The sequence below is a fragment of the Anas platyrhynchos genome, chromosome 5, assembly GCF_047663525.1.
Source record: "Anas platyrhynchos isolate ZD024472 breed Pekin duck chromosome 5, IASCAAS_PekinDuck_T2T, whole genome shotgun sequence".
Taxonomy (NCBI): domain Eukaryota; kingdom Metazoa; phylum Chordata; class Aves; order Anseriformes; family Anatidae; genus Anas; species Anas platyrhynchos.
The window spans coordinates 21,395,522-21,418,165 of NC_092591.1; the positions used below are offsets into that span (position 1 = coordinate 21,395,522).

Sequence of the window (22,644 nt, forward strand, 5' to 3'; positions counted from 1 at the left end):
TGTTTTGGGCTGCTCGTTTCTGATAAAATTTTTGCAGGATGGAAGTTCTTTCCTTCTGGGCTTACCTTGTCAGAACTTTTAACAAGATGAAAAGGTTTGTACTGGGAATAAGATTTCTGATGTACTATTCTCTGTGACCTGAATTTGGCTGATTTCAGCAAATAGTTTTAATCTTAAAACACTAAAGCAGCAGCTAGTAAAATTTCCCATATATATGGAGAGTTAACAAATTGCTTGATAAGTGTGGTGATGCAATACTAATGCTAAAAGCTGTTCAGTTAAAGAAGAAATGTATTTGCTTTGCAGCCACTTCTGCATTTATCGCTAGTTGGTTTTGGAAGGGAGCAGAGAGGAAGTGAAGCAATGCTTAAAAGATCAAATTGCTCTTAATGTATATATAGAATAACTTCTGGCTTTCATTTTCTGTTCCAAATTGTTCTGTTCATACCTTTTGCAGCTTTCTATAATTTCTCCCTGAGGTGGCTGTGTGTATGTTGCTATGTAGCTTAAATCAGTTCTAGACAATAGGTACGTGGAAAATGGGAAGTACTTCGTATATGGCACAGGATTTCTGCCGTGGTAAGGGAAAGAGTCATAAAGAGACTCGGGAAGGAGAAAACTGAGAGAACACAGGATAAGGGTAAGGTAGCCAGACTTTTTACAAAATCTGAGAGAGTGCAAACATACTTAGTGGTAGGGAGAGAAGTGTAAGTAAGGAACAAAAACCTGTTTTTTTTTTCCAGGACTTTTCTTGGGAAAGCGCATCTGCCAGTGCGTCAGCCACCCATTCCGATTCTCTTTTATCACAATACACCTCGTTGCTGGGTTTAATTGGAAGTCTGCAGCTAGCTACAAAGAATTGTTCTGCTGTTTCCCCAGTTCCCTCTAGGCAGCAGCAGTAACCCACCTATGATTTAGGGAATTCTTTGACTACAGTCAGCCTACAAACAGCACTGTAGGTGCAGCACAAATACAGTCGTCTTGCTGCTTAGTATTTCAGTGCTATCCTGTATGTGCCAGTTAGCAATGAGCCATGGAGAAGACAGACAAATAGAGCCTTAGAAATTCAAGTGATAGTTTTTTTTGTTAAAACCCACATTACTGCTTGGATTTTTTTGTTGCAGTTTGCCTTCACGTAAGGCAGGAAGTACTGTCATTTTCCCTCACAGTTACACTTTTGAAGGAAAAGCCACTGTCATTTCAGCTGTAAGACAACCAGCGTGGGTTTCACAGTCTAGCCAGTTAACAGTGCCAGTGGTGGCAACAGGAAGGCAGCAAAGTAGTTCTTTAAAAAAGTATCACAATGTATATATAAGGAACAGTCAAACAATTCCTATCCCACTGTAATGACTGTTTAGTGAGCTCTTACGTACACATTATGAATGAAGTTGATGTTCACAGCAGCAAAAAAAAAAAAAAAAAAGGTCTTCAAAAAAAAAGAAAAATAGAGAACCAAAGGGTTCTCTATTTGTCCTCACCACAGCTGCATAGTGAATGTCTGAGAACCAAAATGAGCGTGCTTTTCTTTACCTAATGCATTAACAAAGCTCTGTAAGCTTTGGCTAAACCACACAGATGCACAACAGTAAAGATGTGGCTTCAGGTGGCCGCACATACAGGGCTTGGCATTGTATAGAATCAGAACAACATGGAGTGCTACTACCCAAAAACAGGGTAAGCTTGGGTGGATTCATATTAAAGCAGAAGGTGAACTCTTCAAAGAAGTAAGTTCACAATGGCCCAAAAGAGTTCCAAGTCCTATGCTGCAGTTGGTGAGACTTTTCCATTTTTTTTGAATACTGATACAATATGTTCAGGGTGGAAAATAAGGACTGGCAATTACAAACAAACAAAAAAATCCACAGGATTAGTGTTTTGTCTAATCTGAGGCCCTGAGATAATCTGAAGTACTGTAGCAATTCACACCAACATGTGTGCATCATGGGGAAAGGAGGTTAAAACTGGTGGGTTCTGCTGATAAAATGGTCCATGTGTGGACCTTTTAGAGCATCCATTTATTTGCTTTCATGTCATTATAGTCAGACAAAAATAAGTTAGGCCAGACAGAAGAAACTAAACAGCTTAAAAGTATTTCAGTTTTGATGTAGATGTGTTATTGGCCCAGTATCAATTCTAGGTTTACAGTGCTGTCAGAACGTCTCAGTGTGCGTCACCAGGACCTCTTAACCACCTTCTGTTCCAGGGCACGATAATGGCCCTTCACAACTTGTGCCATAGCCAACAAAGCCTACATCAGAGTGCAGTGTCATATGTTTTCACAATCCCTTCCAAGGAGTAGGGGAGTGCACAACAAAAAGGCACGATTAGGTGTTCAATTAATTGTGTGCCTTACCCCATCCAATTTTAACTGCAAGCCAGACACCGTTTGATTGTGGAGGGGTTTTAGACCAAGGGTGCCTTGTGTCTGTTAGGAAAAAAAAACCAACCAACCAAACAAACAACAGCAACAACAACAAAAAAACAAAAACAAAAACAAAAAAAAAACAGATTATGCTGCTATTTCCAAACAGCCTGGAAAGGAGGGGTTGGCTCATTTTAATGCATGAGTATAGGAGTTCTGCTCAGATCAAGCTTTACTATTCAAGGATTTCTTTTATACGAATTTTCCAAAGGCTATGTTGTGAGCATTAATATATAAACTATCTGGCAAGAAAGGAAATAGAAGTGCGTTTCATTTATGTTTGTAAGCTGAAAAGCTATGGTATTGATTTGAAATTTACTTTTTATTACTTATTACAGGTTCCAGGATTCCATAGCAGGGTGTGCTTTACTTTGACTGTAGCTGACCCACTGCAGGTTGTGTCATCTGTCTACTTGTACAAGAAAACAGGTCTGTCCTTGGATGGGGAGAAGGGAGATAGGCAGCTTAAATTGCTCCCAGAAAATTTCAAGTCTCATAACCAAGGCTGCGATGCAGCTTTACAGCTTTTTTCTTCTCTGTGTCTGAGAATGAGGAAGTCTTTCATTGTGTATGTATTGGCACTATAAATTATGCAAATACAATCTCACAAGTTTATGTAGAAAAAATATTGGCATTTTCTGCCACCCTGAAACGGGATTTTTATATTTTGTTCTCCCATCCAAATTCACAGAGCCAGCCAAAGTCCTGAAGACTGTGGCTCTTGCCATTTCTATGCAGGGTTTTGAGTGAGGACAGCCAGTCTTGCCCTTGCAGCTCAGAGCACATCACTTAAGATGTGTGTTTTTTTGTTTTTTGTTTTTTTTTTTCCCCTACATATCACTTTATATCTGTGCTGAAATTCTTTTGCCAGTCATTCAGTCTTAAGGAGTCTTTCTGCAGTTGTTCATAGTCATATCCATTCTTCTTGATTCTCTGGATACCTTAGTTCTATTGCAAACTTTCCTTACTGTTCACTCCTTGTTCCAGGTCCCTAGTGCACTTGCTGAACAGCACAGGCCTCCTGGAAAGAACTATTTATTCATGGTCATTTGTTAGCCTACTTGTCCCAGTTAGCATCTACAACTGAGAAAGAGATTGCTTGAGCCCTAAAGCTTCATGAGAGAAGCATAATTACAAGATGTGGCATGGTGCACAGATGCTGAAGTCAACTGAGTTTTTTTAGGACAGGGAAGGTATGTCAAGACTTGACTGATACTTTGTTTAGCTATGTGAGAATTCTTGCTGCAGTCTCTCTACCACACAATTTTCTTACTGTGTGTGTTTTCTCATGAAGTATCGAATCGTTAGTCATTGTGGCTGTCACATACAAATTAAGATTAGAAAGGAGTGTGAAAATGATCAAATACCAGATTTAGTCTTTGAAGAGGATCTCATGGCTGTTAGGTGATTCTTCTGACTGTCTTGAATGTTTTCAGTGATGATTTTGGAACTCTGGAGCTCAGCAGTAATCTCAGTAAAATACAGATGTATCTTTCCATCTCTGCTGCACTGAAATGGCTGTTTAGGACAACTTTTTCTCTTCTAGTTGTAGGGAAAAAAACAAAATCTCCGTCAAATAGTCAGTCTTTTTTGGCTGTGTGCTAGCCAAGGAACAATTAAATTCAGTGCAGGAGAAATGGTCTTAACTTCTTTTAGAGGAAAAATATTCTAAAACCTTCAGAAAAGCTCACTGGGCCTCTTAAAATTTCAAACAAAACATTTTATTCTAATGTGCTGCATTATTTCTGAAGTATTTTAGAGAAAGGGAAAAAAAAAAAAAAGTGCTTACTGCCGGGAATAGCACATCTTGCTGAGACAGTTAAAATAGCAAGTATTACATCAGGGTATATGCAAAAACGAAAATGGCTGACAGGACTGACCAGAGCAGAAATGCAAGAGAATATCTTATAGGATACAGCTATTTACAAATAAACACATGAAAAATAATTTATTTGAAAGTCTACTGCATGGATGTTTCCCGTAGCTTCTTAAATATTTTTCATCGAGATAAACACAAAAGGAATATGCAAGACAAAACAGAAATACCTAACTTTGTTCATAACGACAATATCACAGAATCTTTTTAATTGACAAAATATATGCAGTGGTGGGAGATAAAGTTCAATAATGTGTAAATGCACATCTTCCGTAAGTAACAGCAAAGGGCTGTATTAATTCAAAGTCATACTGCAGGCAGTCCAAAATTCCACGTCTTTCCAATGTCCTAGTAGTTTCCATGGAGTGAATCTTCTGGTTTCAGTTAAGGTGAAAAGATGTTTGAAATAAGTGATCTGTGGTACTTCTAAAAACACTTTTAAAATGGTAATTGATTTAGTCTTTCCCCTCGTTTTGAAAAAGCATATGATTCAAGCTTGGATTTTCTTTTCCCCCCTACTGGTACACTAGTGCATATGGAATTTGTAGCATAAATACACGTATACAGTATATGCATGGAATTTGATTGTCTTAGCTTCTGATGAAGTGATAAAGGCACTCAGGGAAGTATGGACAGATAACCATTTCTCCCTTTAACAAGCATTTCTGTGTCAGAAAGACAACAGAATCTGAGGGCAGGGGTTGCAACTGTAGTAGCTTGCTGTGTATGGTACTCTTGGGCAGGACTAGGGTGCTCTGAATGCTACTGTCCCAAGATGGAGTTAACAGTGATGGAATAATGTTTTTTATAAGACCATGTCACAGTTTCAGTGAATGGTAGGCCCTTTTTTCTGTTCACTGAAGCAGCCTTTATTTACAATTAAGAATGTGAAATCAAATTGTGTTTGAACGAGTATGTACGTGGCATTCACAATCCTGCAGTTACTGGCTGTAATAGCTCATAGTTGGAAAGGCTCTACCATTATGTTTGTTTGGAGCCTACTAACTCTCATTGTAAGAGGCTTGACTGCTGTCTGCTCAATTTAATCACTATTCTCCAAAGACTGTAACTCCATTAAAATTGTATAGATACTATAAAAATGAGCTTTAAAATACATACCTGAAGGCAGAGACTCACTCAGTATTCTTTGTTCTCATGGTAGGCATTCCAAATAGATAGGTGAAATAATCAATGGCAATCTCGGCACCAGTCCTGCAGAGCTAGTCTCTACATCTGGCTGAGAACAGGTCTGATCCTGCTGTCAGAACCAGGCACTCGTGCCACACAAGTGTTAACAAGCTGATGCAGAGCAGCTTCTAACCCGACTCCTGATCTCTGCAGGAGATGCAGAGAGCCAGGCCCTGGCTTATTTGATTGTGGCATGTGGGTGAAGTTACCACAGCCAAGCCTGATTTAAGGTTTGGCTGTATTTAGCAGCAGGTGTGCCAGAAGGGTGCTTTAGTGCTTCGCTGTAGCAAGAACCTGTGTAATGTTCCTTGTGTCTGAGCTTGCATTTCCTTAAGCACAGTGTGGTGAGTATGCACCTAAGCTGCAGGCATGCAGTGGCCAGCCAAAAGATAACCACATGGTGTATGTGGCTGTACTGCAGACCTTACAACATTCAGATACAGATCTCCCCACAAGATGGAGAGATATTCTGAAAACATGTTGGAGGAGCCAGTAGCTGGCCTTCAATTCAGTAACCGAAGGGCATGAAGTAACTTGAAGGCACGATCCGCACCCTCTGTCTAAGTGAGGCAGCTCAGCATAGCAAGTGCTAGAAGGAAAGTCATTCTAGCTGTGTACGAGAGAGGTAAGTAGGAACAGCAGTGGTAAGGAAGCAGTACTTGGTGTTCAACGTAAATGTGCTCAGATTCATGGAATCACAGAATGGCTGAGGTTGGAAGTGACTTCTGAAGTCATCTCGTCCAAACCCCTGCTCGAGCAGGGCCACCCAGAGCAGGTTAACCAGGATCACACCCAGGTGGCTTTTGAAGATCTCCAAGAAAGAGAGACTACAGCCTGTCTGGGCAGCTTGTGCCAGTGCTCAGTCACCTGCGCAGTAAAGTGGTTCCTGATGTTCAAATTAAACAGCATTGTAGTTAGGTGAAGAATGGAGAGTTGCATTAAAATTTAGTACAATCTGAAATTTTCAACCATCAAAAAAATATGAACAACATTAACTTGACTTGGGTAGACTGAATTTCTTTAAAAGAAATTCATATTAAACCATCTCCTACGTAGGTTTATCAGAAAGTGAGAGAATGTGATAGTAAGAGGTATTTTTGCAACGCACAGACAAATGTCCTAATGTTTGTTACCAGTTATGAATAACAGCAAAATCAATGGTATTTGTCTTTTCGTATTTGCCTTTACAGCAGTAAGAAGCTTCTCTTCTCACTTCACCTAAGTAAACCAAAAACTGCAAACAAAGTCTTGGCTTCATTTCAGGTCAGGATTGTAGGAGCAGAAGGAATCTGTTTCGTTTCACACCCAAGTGGAAGTTTTAAGAATTTGCTATTATAAAACCAAAGCTTTTGACACACAGGCAGTTAATACTGAAGAGCTTCAACTTTTAATATTTTTTAATCTCATTTTATCTCTAAGACTGTACGTCCATTTTAGTCATAACAGTACCCTGACAATGGTACCCTGACGTTTTATGCTTGGTCTCCTGCTTCCTTATTTTTTTTTTTTTTAGATGAAGGTACATTTAATATTTGCTGACTTTATTTCAGTATATTAAATTTCCTATTTATATAGGAAATTTATATAGAACCTTCACATCCATTTCCAGCAGCATCATTGGGACAGTATCTTGTCACCTGCACTGATAAGAATGTGAGACAAGGTTCAAGTGACTCATCTTTCAGAAGCTATTTGAGACATCACAAGGATAGGGTAGGGAAAAAAGGATAAGGAGAAAACATTATCTTCTCATTCAACTTTCTGTATGCACAGCCAGCTCTTGACTAGATTGTGGTTGTGATACTTGGAGATGTCATAGCTCAGTTTGCTTGGATTCCTCGACAAGAATTTGGTTTTGCGTTGTCATAGCAGGAAGGTAATCATTGACTGGGTCTTGAATGCTCGTAAGAATCTGACCTACCCCTCGGCTGATTCTCTGCCCGTAAGAGCCACTGCTGTTTTTGGCTGAGATTGTCTGGCCTCTGTAGACTTGAGCCTGATGCTCACATATTCCAAACTTGCTTAGCAGGATAAACACATCTCTTTGGAAAGCTTTGGTGAAAATAGCATATAGAAATGGGTTGGCACAAGAATTGAGTGGGTAGAAGAGTACCAGCAAAATCTTTGAATTAGTGACAGTTATCAGTGGTTTGTTCATAATGGCAGATAAAGCATGGAAAGAGATGGGAGCCATGCACAGAAAGTCAGTAAAAATCAACACAGCCATCCGTTTGGCAATCTTGGTGTCTTTGTCCCCTGACTTGTACTGAGGGTTTCGCACAGTGATGTAGATTTTTATGTAGCAGGCACAAATGATGACAAAAGCGATGATGTTACATATTAAAACAAAGACAACGTAGGCTTCAGCCACTGGTGTTTCTGTGTCCATAGGCAAGCAGATGCTGACTTTGCTGTAGCTGCTGACTCCAACCAGTGGCATAAGGGCCAGGAGAAAGCATGAGAGCCAACCTCCCAGCATGATAACCAAAGCATGCCGGAGGCGAATCTTCCGATCTGGGCGCATGGCAAACGTGATGGCGTACCAGCGCTCCAGGGTGATCACAGTGAGTGTGTATATAGAAAGTTCACTAGCAAAGACTGTGAAAAAGCCTGCTGTGTTGCAGCCAGGCCCTGTCTGCCACTCTATAGCATGATTATAGTACTCTGACCTGGTGTAGAGATCCACTGAAGCAATCAGGAGAAGGTATAACCCCATGCAAAAATCAGCAAAGGCCAAGTTACACATAAGAAAGCGTGGTACAGTCAATTTGTAGTGGCTAGTCAGAAGGATGAAAAGGACAAAAATGTTACCTAGGATGGCCAACAGGTTCACAAACCACACCACAATCCTCAGAAATTGATATCCCATAATGTCCTCACAGGGATTAAACTCATCAGGTTCTGGAGTGCATATTACATCCTCGTTGCTTCCACAGACAGGATAGTCATAATGACTGTCAAAGGTCTGCATGTCGTCTGTTTGAGGGTTCTTCAGCTCTTGGCCAAATCCAACATTTCCTTCCCCATGATCTTCGAAAAAAATGTAATATTGGGAATTTTCATGAAAATTTCTGAACTTGGTGTTTTTGTCATATGTAGTATCAGTGTGGTCTGTGTATTCTTCTGTATAATCTTTGTAAAGTGGACCTCTGAGAGTTTTGACTGATCTTCTCTTACGAAAGCTGTGACTGCTGGTCTGGTTACACATCAGATACTCCAGAATTCTGAAAGAGTACAGGGGAAAATTACCACTGGCATTTACAGTCTGAGGTAAACAAAGAGAACACTTCAAAAACAAATCACTGAATAAGAATGTAGCTATAAAAGTGTAATCTGACATATTTTTGTTAACATAAAGTGAACAATAAGCTTGAGCGTTTCTAGGGTCAAACATGTCAGGAGACTTCGTCGTCACAATAGCTATTTTTTTTTCAGTCTATATCTTTCCTTTCTCTATTACTGTCAGATATCCCCAGTAGTAAATTGGCCTGCCACCATCTATAATCCCTCTTCCTTCTTGGTAGTAGTTCACAAGATTGTTTATAACGCCTTAGATAATACATGCAATGTTATTTTCCTTTTCATTTTTATTCACAAATCAGTTTCTGTCAGAATTTTAATCACTTTCATTTCTGTTCTATTTATTTCCTCTACTTTACTTACAGCTAGCTAGTACCATAGTAGTTGGGAATACAGTACATCATGGTGTGATGCACCTGCATTTGTAGTCAAAATTAATTTATATTTATTAGTAGAAAAAAGTTGCAATTCAGCATCATTTTTTGTTTAGAACTTGAAATCATTTAACATTTAAGATTGCGTAAAATTCAGTCTGAGATATGTTCATGTTCACTAATAGACATGCATGTCCTTTTTTTTTTTTATTAGGTTGTGCTGGGTTCCTTCTGCATATTATTCCCGTCCAAGTTTTGAATCTCTCTCCTGTCTTATTTGATTGTCCTCATTTTTCCCAGTCCATTTTAACTGTGAATATTATTGGTACATGAGTTTTTTCTTCAATAATTCATGCACTTATCGTAGCATATTTTCTAATATATTATACACTGCAATGACAAATGCTGCATTACTGAAGATTGAGGCTGTTTTCCTGAATTGAGGGCTGGCCTCAGTAAGAGTTCATGGCTCTAAACCTTATTAAATTTTGTAGAAAATTACACTGAATTTGAATTCTGAAGTAGAATGCTGCTAACCACAGCAAGCCATTCCCTCTTGTGTGCTCCCCTTCCCCCCCATGCAGCAGATTAGTTGCTGTGTTGCAACAGGACATCTATAAATGTATTTTTTTCCCTCCAGAAGCTATCAGCACCTTTTCTGATGGGAAGCTGGAAATTCTGCTAAAATTACTACTGCAGAATATCATACATCCTTGGTTTTTCAGTTAGAAAACATCTGAAACATAAGGTTATAAACCCTCAGAAAAATTATTTTTCTAGTCCTTGCTGTAGCATATTCTGGTTATTCTTTCTACCATTTTTTTTCCTTCTGGGCTTAGCAAAAGGAAGAAAAAGGTCCTACACATTGTGTTATATCAAAAATTCTTTCTTCCCTCAGCTGGAATTGTAACCTCTGTTTCAAAGAATGTCCTCTATACCTAGAAAAATGTTCATAAAAGTGACAATATATGTAACTTTATATTAGTACTAAAACATTGTCTTCATTTAATTCCTTTAAAAACTCACCCACTGCTTTTTTTCATGTGCTTGAAAGCACAGCAGTGACTTGGATAGGACAGATCAGCTCGCATTAGTTGAAAAAAAACCTTTACAGCTGGTAACTTCTTTAAAGTCCATGTGTTTTTGGCCATTAGTTCTTTAAGGCTTTCCAGTCCTTTGGCTGGAAGATTAACAATCTCTGTTCTGGAGATATCCCTAGGTAAAGGAAGAAACAGACAAACTTCAGAAAATAAAGTGACTGGCTCTGAAATTTCAGATTCTTACAGTGATTGATGAATTTCGTAGAATTCTACAGCAAATATCAAATCCAGGGGAGGTGGGGTTTTAGCAAGCTGCATGGGTATTTTCCACTTTTGAAGCACAAGAGCAGTTACAACATATTCTTTTGAACTACATGTAAATAAACCCTAACTTGACACCAGGGACTGATTCAATCAATTCACAGGCTCAGATTCAACTAACAGTTTAGGATATAAATAACTTTATGTACAAGAACATGTCCATTTCCTTCATTAGGAATACTACGTATACCTTCCAGGCATGTACATATACTGTCAGTATGTTTCAAAGATTTATTATATCACTTTGCTAGGTTCTGATGCCATTCAAATTCTAATACAAAATTAATTCCTTCTATGATTTTCTCTGTGTTTTAAAGCTTATTTTTAATGTCTCAGAGAATAGACATGATGAAGAAATACTAGGACTTCTAAAATAACACCTTTAGAGACAACCACATAATGCATGTACAAAAAAAAATCCAAAAGTTCTTTAATGAGATTGGATCTTCCACTGGAAGAGCTATTTTCTTTTGGGCTTACTCATTTTAACCCATTGGGATACTTCAAGAGAGAGCACTATAATTGCTGAAACAACATATTTCATAACCTGAAATTAAATTCCTCTACCTCGGTGTATCCTGAAACTCTCAGGAAATGTAGTATGTTTGATGCTTTCTCTTTCCTGAGTTCAGCTCAGCAGTTGCATTGCCTGGTTTGTGGATTTCCTTTAGAACTACAAGCTGCATGCCAGCTGATCCTGCTAGTGTTTTCCACTCATCTGTTTGCTTTGTCCCTAAACCTCTCTGTAAAGAAATAAACCAGTAAAAATGTTTCAAGTGTTGGAGGAACACTAAGCACTTCCATCATAAACACCCATGCTAATAAATAGTTCAGCTTTTTCTATGCATTGTTTTCCAAGCGTGCTGTTCTTGTCACTCTGTGTTTTATCCTCTCTGTCTGATTTCTTGTGTCTAGAAGAAAATTATTACTAATTTTATTCTTTAAATAAATTGCTTCTCAATCTTTTGTTTTTACTCTGCCTTATTTTTTCTTTTGTTTTGCTACCGTTTGTTTATAATTAAGTTAGAAATTGCTTCCACTGTTTGAAGGAGGGCTTTTTACTTCTAATAGCTTCTTTGCTATCATACATATTCAAATATGTCACAAGGAGTTGATTTCAGTAACGTCAGCTTCTTTTTTTTTTCCCCTCAGATCTGTTTTGGTAGATAGTATGTGTTTCTGCTAAGTCCTTGAGATGGGTCTTAGAACAGTTTGAATGCTGTCTACTGTCATTTTATCTTTGAATCCAGAGATCATCCAGTTTGACCTCTGTCCTCAAAGCAGGGTCATCTAGAGCCGGTTGCTCAGAGCTAGGTCCTGTTGAGTTTTCAGTATCTCAAGAAATGTATACTCTACAACCTCTCTGGGTAGCTTGTTCCAGCTTTTGACTACCTGCATAGTAAGGACATTTTTGTTATGTTGAACTGGACTTTTCTGTATTTCAGTTTGTGCTTTTTTGCCTCTTGTCCTGTTACTGGGTACCACTGAGAAGAGGCCTGGATCCATCTTCCCAGCTCCCTCCCCACCTTTGAACTATTTATACACATTGCTAAGTTTTTCTTGAGTCTTCTCTTCTCCAGGCTAAGCATTCCCAGCTCTCTTGGCTTTTTCATGAATGACAGTTGCTCTAATCCCTTATTAACTCAGTTACCTTTATTTTTCACCAGTTTCCTCATTTTATGTAGACCTCCTTCTGATGCAAAACATCTTGTTAATGCACATCTTGGACAAGACCTTACTAAGACGTAGCTGGCTGTTTGGCAATCCCTATCAAGTACTCATGGTGGTGGCAGCTACCTGCAGGAAGGGACCATGGCTAAACGTCATGTGATGGGAAATGCTAATGCTTTTTGGAAGGGAAGTGACACATCACAACCTCTTGGGAGTTCTTTGAAGGTATTCTCACACAAACGTAGGGAGAAAGGTGATGCTCTTTGTACAATGAACTTTTTTTCTGAAAAGCCTTGTCAGTTAGATATCAATTGCAATTGAGGTAACTAAGATGTTATGTGACAAGAGGAATGGCTCTCATGGATTAATAAAAAATTAAAAATAGGGGAGGAGCTTGGTACCTAGCGAGAAGTATTCATACTAGGAGAAGAACAGAAAATGAACTGGTATCAGAATATACATGTCAGCACAGCAGAGGCCCACAGAAGCTAAATTAGTGCTGATAATACTGAAGTATTCATAAACAGTCTGAAAAGAGAATGAGTAGAAGCAATGAAGTTTGTTCCTGCCACAAAATTACACAGGGTGGTGAAAGCTAAAGCTGACCATGAAAAGGAGCAGAAGGATCCTGTAATACTAAGTGACTGAGCGGTAAAATAATAGATGTGATTCAATGCTGATGAATGTAAGGTATGCTTAGGAAAAGCAATCTTAACAGTATGTAGATGACAATGAGGTTTAATTTACCTAGCACTCTGGAAACATCTTGGAGTCCTCACTGTAAATGTCATCTCAGTGCTATTCAGTAACGTTGAAGGGAAATAGAATGCTAAGGATTTTTAGGAAAGACTGAGAAAATAGAACAGAGAAAAATCACTCTAAATCTAACATGACTACATCTCAAATACTTTATGCAATTCTATAAATACTACATGTATTTTACAGTGTGCAAATAAAGTAGAAAAGCACAGAAAGGATGATCAGAAGTATCAAATACTTCCTATATGAAGTAATAAGGAGTAGGTAGAGAAGCTTGATAAAGAAGGCTCAGAAGTCTGAAAGTTTCCAGGGTCCCCAGTTTGGGAAGTCCCTGAACTACTGGTACTGTGTCTGCCACCGAGAGGTCTTATCGCCTGTCTGTACTACTGCTATTGCAAACAGAAAACCCTCTTGGGAGTCTGGTGATAATTTGTCCTTCTCTGGAAGGTAATGTTGCAGTTACCCTACCTAAGCCCACACTTTGTTAGCAGAGCCTGTCAACTGGCCAGAGGAAAAAATGTGGGCTTGGTCGGGTTTTTTTTACCTTACCAATCCAGTATTGAAGATTATATGTTAAGATTCTCATACAACTTCAAACAGCTCAGCAGCTGTCTTGAAACTAGAAAGCAGAGGATTGGAAAGGTTTTAAATAATAACTATTAATCTTCAGAGCAATGTGTATCCAAGAAGTCAGAGTTATCAGGCAGATAATTGAATCTGTGTCTGTATTAATATAGAGGACAAGTTTTCTTAAGTGTTTTTCTTCTGTTTCACTGTATGATCAGCCCTTACTCTGGGCTGCTCAGAAAAATGGGAAGTGACTGCAGTTACGACAGCCTCACTAATACATATTTATATAGTTAACTAAGAAATTGTTAAAACACAGCAAGTGTACAATGCACAGAGTATCCTGCTACTACTGCTAGGCTGTAGCTGGCTCAAAGACACACGAGAATATACAAGAGGTCTGATAGACTCAGCAAGAGCATCTGTCACAAAAATTAAGTGACTATAGAAGAGGTTGGGCAAGAAAACTGAGACAATGAATGATAATGAGTCAGGAAGGAAATGGTCAAGTTAGCAGAACAGGTGTGCAGCTTCCAACTTATCCCTGCGTAGTCGCAGGATAGTAAGGTAGCCAATAAGCCACCAATTCTTGAAATGTTGGGAAGGACAGTGGAAGCACAGGCCTGTCAGTCTGATGTCTGAACTGGGCTTTTTCTTAGAAGTTCAAGCAAAAAGTACAGTTAATGAAGATACGGGTTAATATGATATACCTGAGGGAAGTTAGTATGTAAAGGGCTTTTGTAAAGTCCCACTTGAGAAATAAACCTGAGTGTTATGAGAAAAATTTGCTCTTAGAGCATTCTAGGACTTCTACAAGGCCTTTGACAAACCACCACCAAAGGCTAATATATAATATGTATATAATATCATGTACAATATTTTATATCATTTTTAGAATGTAAATATATGATATATAATTATAATGTTATATATTATAATATTAACAAGCAAGCAGCATTATGTGAGACACTGAATGTTCAGGGTTGTCTTGAAGTGCTGGAAAAATTTCCTGCAAGCCCAGATCCAGACCAGACTCCAGCATTTAGCTGGGATATAGAGCTGCTCAGGTAACTGGTAGTGGTCGATCTTCAGTAGTACAGAGCTCTGCACTGCAGAGCGTAAAAGTAACCAAAGTGCATTCGCTCACTTCTGGTGAGCTTCAGAGGAATATGGGAGTAAAACGTAGTTTATGACCTAGGAGATGTTTTCTGAATGAACTATATGTATGATACAAGTATCAAATCTGGGCAGCTAAATATTTGTCTTATACTTTTTTCTGGATTATCATTCTTGGACTATTTCTTTATGAAGTTCAGAACTAGATGTAATGGGTAATAGCTTTTTTCAATAACCTCTTTCACAGCCAAAAATGTGGTTGTAGTATGAAATCAAATAAGAAGAAGAACTTAAAAGGTTGAGAAAATGAGATTGAATGCGTAGTAGCACAATTAAGAATTTTTACCTAATCACACATAGATTTCTGAGTACTGCAGTACTATAATAGTGTAAAAAGCACAAGATATATAACAGATGGGCTTAGACTCCTCATATTATTTCTGTTTACTGAAATAGTCTTTAAATTGACAAATTTGCACTGTTTGATTAGCAGAATGTGGAGTGTTCCCATTCCTTGGAGACTTGCTTGTGCTCAGTGGCAGGAAGAGTGGAACCTCCACAGGTAGAACTTTTTCCTAGACCAGGAAGTGATATTTTAAAGAGTGCTTCTGCTTTCTAAAGATGATCAATTGCCCACATCTATCCTGTACGACAATAATGTTTTGAATTTGGGCTGCATATTTTGCGAAAGCTAATTGCACAATAAGCCTGATTATGTTTATGTTTTTGTTGTATTCTACTGATTTTGTGTTCTAGGCAGCAGCTCTTCTTGATGTATTTTAGTAAATCAGGTCCATTGAATCTCTGAATACTAGCCAAGAATCTATTGTCAGGTAAAGAGCAATATAGTACCATTATGCTTCTAAAATAGTTTTCCAAAGGTAGCAATCTGTGTATACATCTGAATGTACAGCAGTGACAGAGGAATCAGAATGACCGGCGTGTGTTCTGTCTTCAGTGATGCCACCCCCCAGTTCCTCTGCTTTTGCAAACTGCAAATATGTGAAAAAAGTACCTAAATTTTTAATATTTACTTAAATATACCACCTAACTACGTGGTCTGAGAGCATGCCTAAACTCATGTAACATACCTAGACAAGGGTAATTATTTTGTAGTTAAATATTTTCCATTGGCTTTCATTAAAGTTAAAATGGAAGAAAATTTCCCCAGCAGGGTAGATCCAAGGTAATTATTTTGATCTCCAAGTTGCTGTTGCTGCTGAAATCCTGATCAGGAAAAAAAGCATTAAACAATAGATCTGTGGCACAGACATTTGTTCCATCAACCTCAAATTCTCTCACTTCAGGAGTGTGTAAAAGGCAATCCAGAGATGATGAGTTCTGACAGCTTGGTAGGGAGGCAAGGCAGAAAGACAATCTCATTTTTGAGCTCCATAGATACTTCCACCCCCACCCCTCCCCTTTTAATTCTGCTACCATTGTAGGCAATGCCCTTCATTGCCCCAGGAAAAGGAATATTCGTCTTCTGGCAATCATTTTCCATGGAGTTATTTTTCAAGAAAGAGTATTTAAGTGGAACTTTTTTCTTGAGGAAGGTCCAATGTCCACAAATTCCTATGCCAGCTAATGAAGCTAACAACAGCAAGATGCCTGAACCAAAAATGACTTAATTTATTTATTATAGTAAGCCAAGTCATTTACACTACCCAAGTGGCATATGGAACAGCCATATTGGTCAGACTTCTGAGGCTATTATGCAAGTTAACAAATCTCTCATCTCTCTATAATTAACTCACTAATGTTAGTCTTGATGGTGCAGCAGGGTTGTGTAATAAAGCACTGATTGCAAACACATTTCTGTCCCCCGTGGGAGATGTTACTGGCCCTCAATATGACACAATGATAAATCACAGTGTTTGACTCAGTTCTCATCCATTTTGACTTCAGCCTTCTTAAGGAAGCATGTAAGTGGGAGTTTCAGAAACTTTTTTCCCCATTAAAGTAGTTTCTGAATCTCAAAGAAGAGATCTGTGGAGGTGGAAGGATTCTGCTGTAAATTGGTTTTGGAAGATATCTGCTTAATAACAAACTCTTCTTGCATCACACATGCAGAATAATTCCTAGTTGTTCACAGATAATAGGAGTCTCTAAAATTGCTACTACAATTCCATTAAAATTAAATTAAAAATTAATACTCTAAAGATCTTTTGCTTAGTACTAGCAAATCAAAAGAATATGATGTGAAATACTCTTTTTTAATCACTTGATATACTGATGCTTACATGCTATTTTATACCTTCTGCCTTTGAGAACAATACCTCTCTGTAATCAGTGAGTGTAGTGATAGGACAAGGAGTAAAGACTTTAAAGTAAAAGAGGGTAGATTTAGATTAGATATAAGGAAGAAATTCTTCACGCAGAGGGCAGTGAGGCCCTGGCACAGGCTGCCCAGAGAAGCTGTGGAAGCCCCATCCCTGGAGGTATTCAAAGCCAGGCTGGATGGGGCTTTGAGCAACCTGGTCTGGTGGGAGGTGTCCCTGCCCATGGGGTTTGGTATTAGATGATCTTTAAGGTCCCTTCCAACACAAACTATTCTATGATTCTATAATACCACTGTAGTATCACATCCCTCTTTAATTATAAATACTACTGTTGCTATAGTCTACCATTCTACTGGGAGATGGATAATTGGCTGTTTAGATTGTAGATGTAAAACATGCCCTGAGATGAAGGGTCAGTGACAGCTAGGCTAGCACTATAATTACAGAAGATCAGAAAAATTTCAAGTCATTTCAGAACCTGTCTTGAAAAGAGAGGGTAAGGTGAGAAGGCAGTTTTCTACAGTTACATATGTATATCCTAGGAAGTGATCTCTAGCCCCTGACACGAGGTTTGTGGGGCTTAAATACATCAGCATACAGCATTATTATTAACCCACAACTCTTTGAAGCATGTCATCACTTGTACACCTCTCTGGCATAACAATGACAGTGGTGCTCTAAATGCCCACAGTAACTCCAGGAGTCAAAATCTGCTGCTGCAGGCTCTCACCTCCCTTTTTTTTCTTTTGCCATTCCTAGGAGGAGCTTTTCAACCCTTTGTGCCACCTGTAGTCCCAGAGGGAAGATGTTCAGCGAGCTGTATGAAACCTCAAACATAGCAGGAGAGTGTGACTTGGTTTGAGACTGCACATTGCATGTGACAAAGTAGTATCATAATGAAAATATGGTGTCTAGGTAGCATCAGATGGAAAACTTATTTCTGGTCAGATACAAAATGAGAAAGGGATTTTTTTTTGTTGCCACGTGCAATATTAAGAAAGAGGCCTCATCAACCAAATACTAATGAAAATAGTGGCTGACTTAGCACCAACACAGCCTCTGCTAGTTGTACTACCATGACTGCCTCAGTACACAGGTGGGTTGCCTGAGCCTTCCTGGAAGGCAGAAGGCAGTCCAGCCAGCAGGGAGGCAGAGCAGCAATGGCCCTTTCTGGGACAAAACTACCACCCAGGTTCCCTGAGCAGGAAGTTTAACAGCCTCTCTGTGAGCTTTTCCAGTGTTCCCTCCTGATCTATTGCCTTCTGATTCCAGAACACACTCTTTTGCTCTGCCTAAATGGGCAGTTTTCCTCCTGATTGTGGACCATGATCTTAATTGTATTCTTTTTGTCCAGAATATATAACTTCTAGGAACCAGCTGGAAAACACTACCTCCTCGTTGTCGTCTCAGGATCTGGCCACTCCTGGCATAACTGAAATTTAGCCCTCAGGTGACTCAGTGACAGGATAAAAAAGTAGGCATTTTAGTCTTTGACAGCATCTTGAGAGACAGTGCTTCCTGTGTTCCTGCCTTTACCTATTCTCATACACACCTGTATCCCAAGAACTTTGCAAGTTAAAATGAAGAGGGTTGGACTAGATTCCTCCCTTTGCAGGCTCCCTGGAGAGAAGTGCTGGCTAAGATGTCCCACCAGTTGGCACCTTTGAGGTGAGAAGGTTGTGGCATAATGTTACCCTGTTGACCTATGCAGTCTGCAATATTTTTTTGCAGAGGGAAGGGGAATGAAAGAAGTGAGAGGACGGGAGGAAGAGTTGGCCTGCGTGCCCTTATGAGCATGGCTGTAGGATTGGTGCTTCCTCTTTCAGATCTGGGGTTAGCTGGTGATGCATCATGTGCCACTGGGAAAGTGAGGAGGATTTAAGGAAGCAGACAAAATGTCAACCCTTGTGTGACTGGAGTATTTTGGCACAATTTGTTGTTGGAATGACTCTGATTGTTATGGACTGCCCCCCCAGCGTCCAGTTATTTCAAGTATCTGCTTCAGAATTAGGAATGCGTGGTCTGTGCTTCTCCCTCCCCCCAAGCTGGTGAAAGGAAAACCTGATACTCACCAGAGCTTGTCTCAGACCCTGTTCCCTGCTAGCAAGTCCAGTGGACCTTGTGGTAGAGAGTGATGTGGAAGAATAATGTGGCCCTGAAAGGTGAGACCTCAGCCAGATTTTCCTCTTCATCCAACAAGGCCAAGTGATTAGACAACTGAAGCAGAAGACAGGCTACCATCCACACACAGGTCTCACAATGCATCTGCATTTAGATGCAGGGAACAGAGAGAATCAGAGATTTGATAATGACCTCGCTATCAAAGGTGTGTTGCAACTTTGCACAGTAGGTACACAACTCTCCTTAGCATAAAGTTGTATCTGAAATGTCTGCATGTAGCTGGTAGCCAGCCTGATTTTCTGGAGTCAGCAAGATTCTGGGAGAAAAACATCTGTATTTTTTCATAACTATAGCTAATTACTAGGATTCCTTATGGAAACCACACACCATTATGCTGATGTAAAGGTGCCATTCTGAAGAACAGAAAGTGAAACTGATTCTTCTGTGGAGGAAGCACTGCCAGCACCATCTGGTTTTGCAGTGGAGGAGGGAATCTCACTTTTGGCACCTCAGTTCTCCCCGTGATTGGTTCTACGTGCGATGTTAAATACTAAATGAACAGAGTCAGACAATATGGTTCTTCTTAAAGTTGTGTCACTCCATATTGCCATTTCTAATTTTACTGGAGAGGTTTTGGAGGATTATGAAATAAGACTGGAAGCCGAGTTATGTGAGAAAGAAGAAAAGGCAGCACCAGAAGTAACTATTCTGTCTAAAATTCCTTTTTAAAAATCTTTTTCCATTTCCTTTACATACATGCTACTGCAGTCCTTAGTTTTACAATTGCACTCCAATTGTATAGTCAGGAGACAGATTGTAGCACAGAGTCTTTCAGAAGAAAAACCTGTAGGAACACTATTTCTAACAATAAATGAGTTCCCTAAAGAACAGCTTTCACTGCTGATCATCTTTTTGTAAACATGCCATTCCCGCTCTTGCTGCTCTACTGCTGATAACAGTTGGAAAGAAAGCACAACTGTCATTGTATTATTTTTAAAGCTTTCTCTACTTCATTTTCTCCTACTCACAGTAGAGTTGGTCCGCTGTGTACTCCCAGAAATGCATCTTCATTGATAACTTTCAGGTATTTGTTCTTGTGCAGATAGCTGGAGAAACAGACAAAACACAGGTATTTGGAAATAGTTATCTCTCTGTTAAAGATCTTCAGTTTACTTGCCTATTAGATTTACAAAAATCATATGTAAAGGGCCATCCTGTCCCAGTGTTGAGTTGAAGGTACATGATTGAAGGTAGATAATGCAGTGGTACTGAACACTCAAAAAAAAAAAAAATACACCCAAATGGAACAATGAATTTTTAATTCAATTCTGTGTTTTTAGATTACATTTTAAAATGATTGATTAGAACATTTTTTTTAATATATATATTTTTAAGCTGGATTCCTGTTTACCGTGGTCTGAAACTGTCGTTTGAAAAGCTTAAAAGTATGAGTTATTATTGGAGGTAATTTGGTCAAGTTCCAAATTGCTTTATATTTATCTCAGACTTTGTTCCCAGTAGCCTAATACCATTAATGAAGATTTTGTGGGAAGATCTGGGAGAAATAATTTGTTTCAGTAATTCCACAATTGCAGGTGTACAAAGAGAAAGCATAAAAAACCTTCAGGAGCAATAGAAGCACCAGCATCCTAGTTTTCTGCTGGAGTCACAGTGAACGTATGGCACTGAGCACTTTTTAATGACATTCTGCAAAGAGCAGATAGACACAGAACATGATGAAATGGAAAAACAAGCATTATTTTTATGCATATGGTGCCAGCTTGTGTGTGAGTTGGGTTTACTTGACACAGAGTTAGAACAAAAATGTGGTTTTGGAACAACTGTCCAGCTAAAAAGTACTTCACAAAATGCTATGGGCATGCTAATTTCCTTGACAAGGTGGTACTTCAATGCCAATCCCAGTACCCCCCTGGTTAGCCAGGAGGACTGCAAGCAGCCAGATCTTCTAAGCATAGGCAGGAATATGTGGAATTTGCTGAGCAATGAAGAGAGACTGAAGATGAGGTTGTGATACATACATGTGTATGTGCGTGTCTATATATATACATAGACACCCCATACACATACATGTAGGGATACAGGTAGGACTTTACTGTGATAATTCTTTCTCTCAACTAGGGATTAAAACCTAGATGGTGTTTTTACTTAGTTCAATCAAGTTCTGTCACAATGTTTACAAGATTAATAGCTTGCAGGCATCAAATCTAGTTGTGCTCGTTAACTTAATTGAGTTGGAAATTGATGTCTTATGATGGCAGTCATTTACCAAATATAGTAGTCCCTGGAGAAAGACGAATGAACATCTCTCTCTTTTGGCAGAGGGACACTACATAAGCAATGAGACACTACAGTCCAAGCATTTTTTATTTGTATTACGGTAAGTCACAGAATCACAAGACCTCTGAGAGAAGCTTGAACTAAGGCAGCAGTGGAGTGGTGAAAAGCTGCAGGACTGAGCTTCAGAGCAGAAGTGCAGTGCAATCCATTAAAGAGAACACAGAAAATTGCCAAGGGGAATGTGTAATCCCCTTGATGAAAAGGTTGTAAAATGTAAAGGCCCTGAAGGAACATAGTGCCTTAGGCACCTGTGACTATCCCATTTATACTCAGAAGGTTTTTCCTCTTTTTATCAATTTTCTGTGTAGTGAGAAAGGTAAAGTCTAATGGCCCAGTAGCAAGCCACAGATTAAAACATGAGACTGTGGTCTAGGAGCAGCAACAACAGCCCCAAGCTGCAGTATTACAGGCAGCTCAGGTTTGGCAGAAGCAGGAAGAGGATCTCCTGCTGATAGGAATGGGACAACAGTGGGTCACTCAGGCCAAACAACTGCAAGTGGCAGAATCCCTTAAATCCATTTTGCCAACAAGGGCACGGGGCTGGTGGAGGTCTTGCAGTGCAAAAATGATGAAGAATAACACCACAGCAGGTGATTTGTAAAATCTTGCTCCTCCTAAGTCCAGCTAAAGGACAGAAACCTTGCAAGGATTGCAGACAGACTGCCTGATGGAGATCATGTTTGAAAGGGTAGATAAAAGCAGAGAAGAATGCCAATGATGTGATCAGCAGAAAAAGAGAGAAACGGGAGGAAACAGCGTTGCCCATGTGAAGCCAGGTGACATTGCTCCGAATGTCACCTATCATGTTCAGAATGTCATTGTTCAGAACTGTTAAGATAATTTTAAGTATGATAATCTTAAAAAGAGGATTTTTGTAAAATTTCAGTGTTGTTGGCACAGAAATGATAAGATACCCAGACCAGACCTATTATAGAAATTCAATGACATGAAAGGGTAAAGAGTTTGATATTAATGATTCAGGCAGTAATACTAAAGGTGAAGAGAGAAGGTAATGTCAGGATACTGGGTACTATAACTATTACAAACATTTTAAAACTAGCTTGTGATGTAGCTAGGAAGGCAAAAAATATGAAAGGAAGGTTGTACACCTGCTTTCAGAGGGTGTCAATGAAGATGCTGTGTCCACTGTGCCAGTTAATGGCAGAGGTATATTCCCTGTCAAACCTTTCTTAATTCTAATCTCTGTAACAAAAACACCATTTGAGGTGGTGGCTGTGGAGATATTTCA

General features: G+C 39.2%; 1 protein-coding gene across 6 annotated transcripts in view; it reads right to left on the reverse strand.

The window, feature by feature from the left end:
- Positions 1-4,121: 4,121 nt before the first annotated feature.
- Positions 4,122-22,644, reverse strand: part of TSHR (thyroid stimulating hormone receptor) — a 75,322-nt gene continuing 56,799 nt past the window's right edge. For 5 of the 6 annotated variants that reach the window (XM_072038402.1, XM_072038401.1, XM_005013896.6 and 2 more), the window contains 3 exons: positions 20,066-20,143; positions 10,187-10,375; positions 4,122-8,710 (listed from right to left, as the gene is read on the reverse strand). In XM_072038402.1, the coding sequence (XP_071894503.1) occupies positions 7,300-8,710; positions 10,187-10,375; positions 20,066-20,143 (1,678 nt within the window). In that variant the 3' untranslated portion in view covers positions 4,122-7,299. The remainder of the gene's footprint in view (positions 8,711-10,186; positions 10,376-20,065; positions 20,144-22,644) is intronic. The other variant, XM_072038400.1, reaches the window with a different exon arrangement.